Genomic DNA, 12,967 nt, shown 5'->3' on the forward strand with positions numbered 1-12,967 from the left:
TGGTGGTTGGTCATGTGTACATCGAAGAGGTCTTGAACTCATTGAAAAGGGATCTGAAAGATTGTCAGATCGTCATATGTATGGATTTTCGTTAGAACATGGTTCTATTTAGTCAATTGGTTTTTCATTTTCACCGATTTAATGCGTTGGACAAAAGCAAGAGATGTGAGTTTTGAGCGTTGGATTTTTGTTTTCTCCCTAGAAAGGGGTAGGAGAATGAGACTGCAAGCGAATATTAGCATTTCACTTTTCTTAAAATATTTTTCTTTTTGAACAAATGATCCAAATAACCGAACCAACCAAACTCAAGTATTTCGTGATTGGATTGGGTTGAGTTTATTATTTAATAAAGGTTGGTTGTGTTGAAAATTTTACAATGGGGACAATTATGTTGGATTAAAAAAAATGTCTCAATCGAATCTAACTCAACCCATAAACACACCTAATCTTTAAAATAGTAAAGAAGATTAAAAACAATTAACTTATTGTTAGACATTAAATTAAATTTCATTTCTACTAGAATTCTCAACTTTTAATTTTAGCTTTTAATCTTCTGAAATGCCTACAAGAGTTATTTATTTATTTTTAGTATAATAGGAGATAAAAAAGAAAAACATGTACAATAAATTTCTTGATCGTTAACATATTTATATGTCAATTGTATTATGTTGGTTAAAATTGTATGTGAATTTCTTTAAAATATAAACACCATTTATTATACGTCGATGGTTATAATGCAGACTTTAATTTTTATAGGTGATAAAAGTTAAGTACTTAACATCAAAATATATACAAACTTTTTCAAATATTAATTCAAACTCATTATTTATCGTCTTAAAAAATAATAAAGAATTCTAAAGACAATATGGAAAATGATATCATCATTTCGCAAATTAGTTGTCATTTTTTATTTCAATTAATAAATGATAATCAAAATATCAACAATTCTTCGTGTTTTTTTTTTCTTTTTTCAATTTCAATATCATCGGGAACTAATGTCAAAAGATAGAAAAATAAATAAAAGGCTCAATAGATATTAAGAAAACCTATATTTACAAAAGGACTTCCTATAATTCGTTTAAAAAGAAAGAAACAGCAAAAAAAAGAATATTACAAAGAAATAAATAGAGTTCAAATTCTCGATTTACATTTTGGATATCTATAAAAGTTTAACGTCATATTAAATACAACATTTCAATATTAGTTAACTTTAAATATTACTAGATTAAGAGATTTATTAGACACAAAATTAAAGATTCAAGAGTCAATTGAACATATATAAAATTAGAGATCTATTAGACACTAAATTAAAATTTTATAAATTTATTACATACTTTATAAACTTTAAAGACTATTTAAATATAAACATGAAAATTGAAATAAATCTAATTTTAAACTAACTTTACAGTAACATAACGAAACTAAGCATAACTTTTTTTTCCCCTAAATCAAATCCTCCAACATTAACCAATATTATATTAGCTAGTCCATGAATACATTAAGATATATACCATATTAGCTTTCTAATAATATAACATCATAACTATCAAATGAATATAACTCGGTGGTAATTAACATTTTTTGAAATTGAAGGTTCAAATTTTTATACTCTAGTTATCGTGACTAAAAAACATATAACTCCGTAACTACCGTAACTATGAAAACTGACACAATTGTAAAAATACAATAGTTTTTTTTTCTTTTTCTTTTTTTTTTTTTTTTGAAAAAATACTCTACGATATTACAAAATTCTCATATATTCTTCTTTTAGAGAGTAAATTTGTAATTTAACCTTTGAAACATAATAATGTTTTTTTTTTAAAAAAAAAAAACTTAGAGGTTGCTAGTAAAATGTCATGTGATATACATTTTTTTAAAAATTAAATTATTTTTATTTTATTTTTAATGTGATAAAAAAAGGGAACATGAGATGCGATCTAAATTAGCACCTAATCATTATCCATAATTTAAAGTAAAAAAATGTGTAACGATTAAATAACATTTGTTCTAAGAACATTCTGCAAAGAACAACAGAAAAGTTGAATTGTGAACAAAGTTTTGGAGCCGCCTTTCGAGAAGTTTATACGTAATAAGTGAGATCATTGATGATGTATGCCAAGACTTTTATGTACATAAACACGATGTTTCTAATTCATTTACTCATTATAAACACAAATAAATGCAAAATTAATACTAATAAATCAAACCTCTCCCAGTAATCCAACTTGGATAATGGGTATTCACCATCCAACTCAATCAATTAAGTAACGTATTATTAGTGAAATATTAAAAGATTTATATGTAAAGTAAAAAATATATTTGTCTACGTCAAAATAGTTCAACGGATATGAAGTATGTATCGAAGAATGTCATTATTGAACTCGAATATTATTAAACTAAAGAAAATAATATATATATATAATGTAGTTAGTGATTAGGACACTGATTACTATTTCAAAGGTGGATGATTCGAACTTTTACCCACACAATTGTCAAACTTTTAAGTGTAATTTATTTTTTTTTTTCATTTTAGTATTTAGCTATATTATACACTTTTAATGCTGAGACAAAAATAGAATTATAGCGTGATTGGGAATGATTCTAAAATAGTCAAAATTACTTTTGTTATTTTGAAAATCAATTGAAAATACTTTTTTTTATTATTCAAAATCAATTTTAATTGTACAAAAATTTTGTTAGAAAGGGCAAAATAAAATAATAAAAAAAGAATTGATTTCGAATGATTAAATATGTCAAAAGTAATTTTGGCCATTTCAAATTTATTCCTACTCATCATAGTGCATGAACTAATTAATAATATAATATAATATTTCAACATTTTTCAAACTATAAATTCAACCCATTATAATATATAGACTTAATTTTTATATCTCAAACATTTCAACGTTTCGCCAAAATAAATATAGCTTAACTGACATATATTATATGAATTAGTGATGAAGAGGTGTGTAATTCAAATATTCCTCCTACTCTCTAACTCCAAGTTTCAAATATTCACCCACTTATTATTGTTTGTGTAATTTGATTAAGAATTCAAATATTTCTTCAATGAAAAGTGTAGTAAAGATATTGTGAGAAAATAAAATATATTTAAGAAAAATGAAAAATTAACTATTTTGTTCTTTAATTTTCTATTTTAAAAAATAATAATAATTTTCTCATCATTTTGGGTAAGCTTCCAACCTTCTCTAAAAATGCACATTTGAATTTTAAACTAAAATTTAAAAATAATTTTTTAATTTATAAATTTTGACTTGATTTTTTGAAAATGTGAACAATAAAGGAAACAAAGTATAATTATAAATACTTTTTATACATTTAATTTTAAAAAAACAACAAATTGAAAAGCTTCGTTATTAAATTGCCCTAATTAAATCATTATCAAACTAGATCTCGATCTTTAAAATTTAAATCGATTTCTATTTGATTCATGAGTTTTAAATCTAATGATTTGAACATCCAAGATTTGAATTTAGTTTCTATATGATCATTGAAATTTAAAAACTTGTACGTTTGATTATTTTATGTTTAGTTCTTAAATTAGTTTGGATTTGATTTCAACCTGATCTCTAACTTTTGAGATTACTAAATAGCTTAAGCAAGGAATTGATTGTTAGTTGACCTAACAAAATAATAATAGGATTTCAACTTAGATTGAATAGGTATTATTAATATGTATTTTTTAAACGAGTTTTAGGAACGAATGTAACTAAATTTAATTTCAAATTTCATAATTGAATTAGAAATCGAGCATAAATATCAATAACTAAACATATCTATTTTTAAAGTTCACAGATTAAATAAAAGTTAAATTCAAATCTCAACAACTAAAAGTATTAATTTTGGAAACTCGAATAAAATCCCATCCCTAAGTATAATTTACCCTGATATTTCTTGTAAAGTAATATGTCTAGTGGAAATTAAACGAAAGTTGCAACTTTAGGGTGGGTGTGGCCAACTCTTATCTTGAATTTTTCCATCTTAGAAAAATTGGGCATCTTTCTTTTGGCTCACCCAATGATGTTTTTGCCCACAATCCACAATATTCAACACAGTTTCAAAGTAATCCATATTATAACTTAACCCACTAATATAGAGCACGTGTATTAAAATCAAATTTCATAAAGATAAGCTAAAGTAAACGTAGTCGAGTGGTGATTAGTATTTAATTTTCCTTGAGCTCAAAATCTCTCGTACCTTCAAGATATAATCAAATCGACAATTTTTTTTTTTTTAAGAATTAAGCAACAAAATGAAATTTGTCAATATAAGTATAACTCGACTGATAAAGTTGTTATATATCATCCACTAAAAAGATAAGAGGTTTAAATCCTCATCTTACTTGACATGAGTCGTTCAAGACATCAAATTATTATTTGTATTTCATTTAATGAGTTTGATATAGTTTTAGCTTTTTTCTATTTTATCTTTTTTATGATATTTCAAGTGAAGGTTTTTTTAAAGCTTTCTTTGAGAGACTATTAAAGCATTGCCTCATGGTTTTGATAAATTTTTCAATAAACCAAATTTGGCCTTTATGCTTTCAAGTTTAGCCAGTAGAACTTCTTGAATGTTGCTATTCATGTGTTGAGTTGCATGCTCAATCATTCAAAATAAGATTGATCAACTTACTTGTAGAGTGTTTAAACTTTGAGTAGAGAACTAGTTTTTTTTTTAGATTAACATCAAATTGATTTAGGAGCTTGATTTTAATAATTATATAAGTTTAAATGTTCAATTTTTACTATTAAATATTTGAAAACCTAATTTCGATTTTTATAATCTAAGGTTGAGAATATAATTATAACTAATATCGTCCTTTCGAGATTTGTAATCACATAGACTTTACAAAAAGACATGCACATGTGGTTTCTTACCAAACAAACATACCCCACGTAAAGTTCTCAAAAGAAGATACTTTGAAACCCCAAACTCTTATGTCTCATCTCTTCTACAAATACACACCACTTTTTGGTATAGAGAAGGAGCAAGTAAGATACAATGAATTGTTTGTTGACACTTTCAAGTTTCTTTTGTTTCTCAAGATGTTACACCTTACAAAAAAAACATCCTTCCTTTCATATTCATTTAAATCTCCTTTGATGATGATTTAGATCCCATTTAATAATCTTTTATATTTTAATTTTTACTTTTGAAATATTAATCTATAATCACTATTTTCATCTCAAAATTTCTTCATCTGTAATCTACCTTTACTAATGATTTCAAAAACTAAGCTAAAATTTGAAAACTAAAAAAAAAAAAAAAAAAAAAAAATTATTTTCAAAATATTGTTTTTGTTTTTTAAATTTGATTAAAAAATCAATTATTGTACTTAAGAAAGATACACATGATTTTAAGAAATGGAAAGAAAATAGATTTAATTTTCAAAAATTAAAAACAAAAAACAAAATAGATATCATATAGAATCTTAACTTTTTCGTTTTTGAAAATTAAATCTATATCTTCCCAATTTCTTAAAATAAATTTTAACTATCTTTAATAAAAGAGTTGAATTCTAAATAAAATTTCAATTTTTTTTTTTAAAAAAAACTTTATATTTTTTTCCTTATGAATTTGACTTGATTTTTTAGAACATTGATAAAAGGTAGATAATAAAACAAAAAATTTAAAAGTAAAATTATCGTTCTTATAGATTTAATTTTCAAAAATTAAAAATATAAAAAACAAAATAATTATCAAACAAAATAAAATAATTATCAAACAAAGTATTGATTTTTTTTAAAAAAATTAAAGTATGTAAATATCAATTGTATCCAGTATTCTAGTAATTTTTTGTGTGGTTATCGAAATTTTAGGATTGTTTTTGAAAATCAAAGCTATTTTTTTAATAAAAAAAATAATTTTTTCAAAAATGTATTTTTGTTTTTGAAAATTAGCTAAGAATTCTAGGTTTAAGTAGGAAATATGAAAATTTTATAAAAAATTGTGAGAAAATAAAGACAATTTTCAAAAAAGAAAACAAAAGTCAGATAATCATCCAACATAGTCTAATTCATTTTAGTTTATTGTTTAGCTATTATTTTTTCCCTAAACATAATATAGCATTTTTTTATTCATTCTTGGACTTAAAGATTGCATGTTGAATTTAAATTTTATATTCATACGAAACTTTATACATTTTATTTTTTAAAAGGTTCACGAACACATTTCTTTTTAACAGAATAGTTACAAGAATTGTGTTTTTCTTTGTTTTAAAAGATTTAAAAAGTACTTGTACGTAAGCTAATAATTGAGTGTCAACATTATGTAACCATTATTTAACAATTTAGTCTACCATTAAAAAAAAAAATGTCATCAATTTTCTACTACATTTAGGTTAAAGTACAGGCTTAGCTTTTAAATTTTAAAATTTGTAGTTTGCTCAAGTTTTAATGACAGCCGGAAAATCATAAAATTCAAACATTAAAATTCTATTTAGTAACCATTTTATTTTATTTTTGAAAATTTTACATCTTTAAATATAATGATTGAATTCTTTCCAAATTTTAAAAAGAAAAACAAATTTTTAAATGTTACTTAAGTTGGCTAAGTAGATAACAAAGGAAAAAATTGGGAGGAAAGTAATGTCCATGAAGTTAATTTTCTAAAATAAAAACAAAAAATCAAATGATTACCAAATCTATTCTAAATTAATGCAATTAAAAAAATTCCTTAGATAAGGTAGGCAACTAAAACTGTTGAGATATTTATAGGAATGACTTACATAAACTAGATTATGAAAACAATGAAAACCAAACTTTTCGCTAGCTCCTCCTCATATCCACACTCATGTTTCTCTTCTTCCTCTTCAAATCCTCACGTTCCTCATTCAGATCCTCGTACTCACGATAAACGGTTGGAAAGTGGCTAAAAATATGAGTGCAATGGTTCGTTGAAGTAGGTGATGAAGGGTGAATCAGTGGTCTGAAGTGCGAGCATGAGCGACCATGGAAACGAGTGATGAATGGTCGAACAATGGCCACATGTATAAGCGAGAGAGAGGGAAGGAAGAAGAAAGAACCACGGTTAGAAGGATGAAGCGCAAGGGAGAAACGGGCGAAAGTAGCGAGCACGAGTGATGCAAAGGGGAGAAAGGAGCGCAATGAGGGACGGAGAAAGTAGCGAGAGCGATATGAGTGGTATAGGTGATATATGATTTAAGGAAAAGATTAGTAACTCGGGTCATTTGATAACAACGCAAAGCACATTGGAGTATCAATATAAACAAAAAAAGAACTCCTAAATTGTTACCCCATCATAAAAAGACACCAAAACAAAATGTCCTTCGACCCTTCAGAAAGGAGGCAACAAGAGGAAAGAAGGATACTAAATGCAATTACTTGATCAAGGGCTTAAATTTCAGTGATCACAATCAACTATCCATGGTGGGTTTGAAAGACACACATAGAATTGGAAAAGCGTTACAGAAACTTTTTCATTGCTCATTTCTAAGTAAAATTAGAGACAACGAGAAAAACCTACATCAGAACGGAGCAGAATAATGTTGATGACAAAGGCAGAAAATGAAGATGATAAACAGAACATGATCAACAAACAACCACCAAAAAGAAGCAACGTTTCAGAGATTAACTTCAACTAAAACCATACTCAGATAAGAAGATATCCAAATGGAAAATACATCAGGCATTTCTCTCAAGTTTCTTCAAGTGTAATAAAAAGCCAGAAAATGGGGGAAAAGGCAAAACCTCCACTAATTTCAGTTATCATTTCCATAAACCTGAAGAGAATCGCCGGTGAGTCTACAGATTCTCCACTCCGGCAAAATTTGAGCACCCATTTCCTCATAAAACCGAATCGCATTCACATTCCAATCAAGCACCACCCACTCCACTCGACCGTAATCCATTTTCACGGCCTGTTTTGCCACCGCCGACAGCAAAACTTTCCCCAAACCCTTCCTCCGATAACACTCTCTCACGAAGATATCCTCCACATAGAAGCCAGGCTTTCCTAAGAAGGTTGAGAAGTTGGGGAAAAACAGAACAAATCCAGCAACCACAACATTTTCGTTTTCCGATTTGAAAATCTCCCGTTCTGGATCTTCCACAGGGAGGTCAGAATTGATGATGCGAACGACGGGGGTGTAATTAGGGTTAGAGTCATGAGGGGAGTTTTCGGGGAAGGGTTTAGGGGAAACTTCGAGGATGAAAACGGTGAAGGATCGGAACGGCGGAGAGGAAAAGAGATTGGCGGAGAGAGAAGATTCGGTGGCGGAGAAGAGATGAGTGAGGCGTTCAAAGACGGCCATTTGGTGAATGAGCTTGTGAATGTGAGGGACGTCGGAGGGGCCCGCGAGACGGACTCGGGAGAAGAGAGGGTGACCAATTGGAGTTGAATCGGCTGGAACTGTGGAGGGCGGAGTCGGGGTTGGGGTGGGCGGCGGCGGAGGAGCGGCGGCGGCCATTATCGGTGAAGCTAGAGAAACTGAAAGCCGATCGGTCCGAGTGACGTTACTGAGAAATTGAAGCAGCGGTTTTACTTGTAAGGTGAGGAATAGAGGCAATGGGGGGATTGGGTTTTAACCGAATTCAAAGGGTAAATTTGACTTTTTAATATTATTAATCTGGAATTTTCTGGATATTCGCTGAGTCACTCACATCACTCACTTCAAGTAAACCTTTAATCCAAAGCTCCATAAAGTTACAATAATTGATTTGGCTAAATGATAAATTAAAATATTCTAATCGTGGAATAACCACATTAAGATAGGATGACTTTTCCTTAAATGTTATACGTCTAGTAGTCCAAGAGCTTAAGCTTTGTTCGTTGATGATTTAATATAATATCAAAATAGGTAATTCGAGAGAGTTTGTATTCAAACCTCAATATTATATCTTTTCTAATTAATATTCATTTTCGCTTGTTGAGTCTTCTGCTTGCTTCAAGCCCATAAGTGAAGAAAAGTGTTAAATGATATATTATTAAATTTACCTTTGCTATTTAGCTTAAGTTTTTTGATCAATCGATGATTTAACATGGTACCAGAGCACACATGGTCCTAAATTTACCTCCACACAATAGTTTACTTTTGGGTCAATCAATCATTTTGTAAGGATACGAAAGTACCTATTACAAAAGTGATTGTATCCCAATTCTAATTTTACAGAATATACAAAAAACACAAAGGACGATAATGATATATACATAATCTAATAAGCATGCTTTTGTTTAGAAATTAAAGAGGAAGAAGAGATCCGAGGATCACATACCCTTGAAGACAAAAACATTCACGTTCCTCTCGAAATTGCGGACTCTTCGAATTCCTTTCGAACTCATGAGCCACAAAAAACGTAGCAAATTTTTCAATCAATCGGACACCAACATGCAGAAACCTTGGTGTTCTCGGAGTAGAGAATCGTTGAGAGTATGTGAGCTTCAAGATTAATTTGGAAAAAGAGATGAATGTTCTTGATTTGAGAAAGCAAAGAATCTCATCACAACACCTATATTTATACTAGAATTGAAGAGGAAGATGAAAGATTCAACTCTTCTCACTTCCATATATTAGTTAATGAGAGAATAATGAGGAAGAAAAAAAAATTTATCAAATAACTTCCTTCCCTAATAACTAAATTATTTAATTAAACAAAAACTAATTTTTCTTTAATTCATCCATTAATTATATAAGCTAATTTAATATCATATATTAAAAGAAACATATGTTATATCTAATATAATACATAACCTATAGTTTATATTTATGTCACATATAATATAACATATAATTTAATATTATCTCATTTAACCTATAATATTTAATATGAATCAAATTCATATTAATTTTAATAGTTGAACCATATTCAAATATTCATTTTCTCTCCAATGAAACTTTATAAAATTATATCTCATATAAATAATTTTATATTAAATATATCTCATATAATTAATTTCCTTTATTAATTTGAATAATTCAAATTAATCCAAATTAATTCGATTCTCTTTAATCTCAATTGAGCTAACGAGGGGACCTTATAGACCTATAGATTGAAGCTCAAATGGTACTTGATTATTCTATTAAACTCTTTAATTGAATTAATCAACTTCTATTAACGGTCGGTCACTCTACTATAGACTGACAGCTGCACTTTTTGCACTATAGATAAGTTATGTGTTTATTGTGTTGGGGTTGATGCCCTAAATCTTGTAGGGTCCTATAGTTTGTAATTGTATTGTACAAAAATTTTATTTATATAATAAAATATATGATGTTTTATTTTAAAATTAGTTGCATTAACCACAAACCAAGAAACTAACATCCAAGGTTATCTTGTAGCTTAAACATGTATGTACAGACATACGGGTGGATCATGTTTAAGTGATAACCTAAAATGTCTTTAGTAGATGGATAAAGTTGGATATCTTATCCTAGTGACACTACGAGTATGAACCTCTTTGTAGATGTTACAATTGTTGTAAAGTGCTACAAATGATATGATCCTGATCATTCATGTGGAGATATATGAGTAGGGATATTCTATACAAAGGAGTTTGTATAAGACCGGACCACGAAATGTTTAGTCTCATTATATAACTGAAGGAAATCTAAATATAGAGATCTAATGAGCGGAAGTGGATCATTCCAAGTTCTATCAAGAAAGAACTTAAACTATTACAGTCCAACGAGAACAGATTATGTTTATAAATTACAACATGCTTCTTATAAATGAACAAACAAGGGATAAAGTATACAAACCTTTGAAGAACCTTTCTTTAAGTTGTTGGGATTGATGTCCTAATTCTCTCGGAGTCTCATTGTTTGTAATATATACATATTATTATGAATAAAATAAGAGTTATTTTATCTGGCATCTACTCATATCCAATAAACAAAGCTTCATGGTTATTGTATGTAAACTTAAGCATGTATATGAGATATACAAGTGGATCATGCCTTAAGTGATAACTGATGATGAAATATGGAAGCGCATATTATGATGCATGTCTTAGGTTATGCGTCAGTGGTCATGCGTTAGAATGGAAAGTATGCGTTAATCTCTTATGCAATGGCCATGCGTTCTTATCACAAGTTTTCTTGCGCTCTTGCCAAGTATAACGAGATCGCAAGTTTCTCGGATGATCCAAGTCGAACTCAGGGACTTGTAGCTAAATATTGTATGGTAATGTGTTTGTGGCGAAGAATAAAAGAATGTTGAGGGTTATGAGCTATGCACTACTCCTACTTCTAACTATCAGATTAAGCGGTGGAAGTATGACCGAGAGGTAGAGATACAACAATTATTATCGCATAGTAATATGCATGAAAAAATAGATAAAATGGCGAGGATGTCTTCACTGCAATACTAAGCTTGACCGCAAGGGCAACCCTAGCCAACGCAAGCTATGTGATCATGTTATACACACTTGACTAAGACGCATGCGATGTATATGCGATAATGTCGCGAGGCCTTATTTCTAAGTCTCTATTCTCGCTCACGTGCTCTCACACATAAACAAGATGACCGCATACCACCATATCCCACTTAAAGGGTGCATACGTTGTGTAATAGCAAATGGAGCTTATTCCTAAGTTCCCCATTCTTGCTTATGTGATCCAATCCGCTCTCTCGAGTCTAGATTTGGTCTTTAGAATACTCTCCCAAGTATGCCTAAATGATGAATGATGCACTCATAAGACAAGGTAACCACATAAACATGGTTGACGTAAGATTATTCCTATCTCTAGTGAACACTTGCTTACATTGCTTAATGCGATCAACTACTTACCCTCCCGGGCAGTTGGTTGCTGCTGATTCTACTCATAGACAAACATTGCATCGGTTTATAAACAAACATTGCTACATCTTCACATTAAACAAATAAGATTTTCTCACAACACTCGCGCAACGTACACCTCCCGGTGGTTTGCTACATGCTTCATATTCCTATGCCGCATGATTAAGTATGTGATACTCTAGCAGTCTTACTTAGTGATGCAATGAAAGTAAAGGATGCTTAAGTAAATGAAGATGGAGATGGAATTGAAGGAAAATATAGAAATGCATTGATCACAAAATGTATTAATCTTTTAAGCCATAATGTAATACAATACAAAGATAGAAGAGAACGGAGGGCCAGATGGAAGCAATGTCTTGCTTCCATCAGATGTGTGTCAAGGCTGCCGATGGTTCCATGGATGAGTGGTGGAGTAGACTCTCTCGAACTTTAACTCCAGCGAAGGCTCCAGTCGTCACTCGAAATGATTGAAGAGATGAAGAACTCTCAAGACTATCTTCTCACGCTTTGGTCTGGATCACAAGGATCCACCCTAAGGTAGAGAACCTTAGGCGGAAAACCTTGGATAATTTGAAGTTCTGCTCAATGGCTTCTATTTATAGAGTTTGATCGCTGACAACATTAATGGTCATTCTTTGAAATTCTGCAGCTAACGGCGTGATGGACGTGATGGACCTGCTCTAAATCTCTGCTGCTAACGGTGTGGTAGGTGAAATGTCAACACACCTTTTTTTACTCTTGAGGTATGCATTCATGCTTGGTTTCTGGAGTATCAACGCATTCCACCACCCTTGCAGTCATCCCTCTATTATGGTTATTATTCTGTAGCCGTAATCTCTTTGCGATGACCGCATTCGCTTGACAGCCGCAACTTCTATGCGATGGATGCATGCAGTTGATGGCCGCAACATCCATGTGTCGAACGTATGCGTTCGCCTCTGCGATGGAGAGATTCCCTGCATGCGGTTGTCTTTATGATAGCCTGGCTCCCGCTCATGCGACTGCTTCCTGCATTAGCTACAAAGATAGACAATTGAAAGCATAAAAATGCATAAAAGTGGGTTAGCTGATATTCTTAATGCCGACCGCAGCAAGCTCGTTTTCTCATGAATTCTTAATATAATCGCCGCATCTTCTACTTAACAGCCCTCATAATTCTAAATAAAAGAACTATAATGACGTGCATTTC

The 12,967-nt window shown here is 30.2% G+C and overlaps 1 protein-coding gene across 1 annotated transcript; it reads right to left on the reverse strand.

The window, feature by feature from the left end:
- Positions 1-7,601: 7,601 nt before the first annotated feature.
- Positions 7,602-8,635, reverse strand: LOC120080827 (GCN5-related N-acetyltransferase 8-like). The gene has a single exon (XM_039035479.2). It carries the CDS (start codon positions 8,447-8,449, stop codon positions 7,742-7,744), a length of 708 nt encoding a protein of 235 aa, XP_038891407.1. The 5' UTR covers positions 8,450-8,635; the 3' UTR covers positions 7,602-7,741.
- Positions 8,636-12,967: the final 4,332 nt, after the last annotated feature.

The sequence above is a fragment of the Benincasa hispida genome, chromosome 7 (assembly GCF_027475165.1).
Source record: "Benincasa hispida cultivar pf3 chromosome 7, pf3_genome.v1.1, whole genome shotgun sequence".
Lineage (NCBI taxonomy): Eukaryota > Viridiplantae > Streptophyta > Magnoliopsida > Cucurbitales > Cucurbitaceae > Benincasa > Benincasa hispida.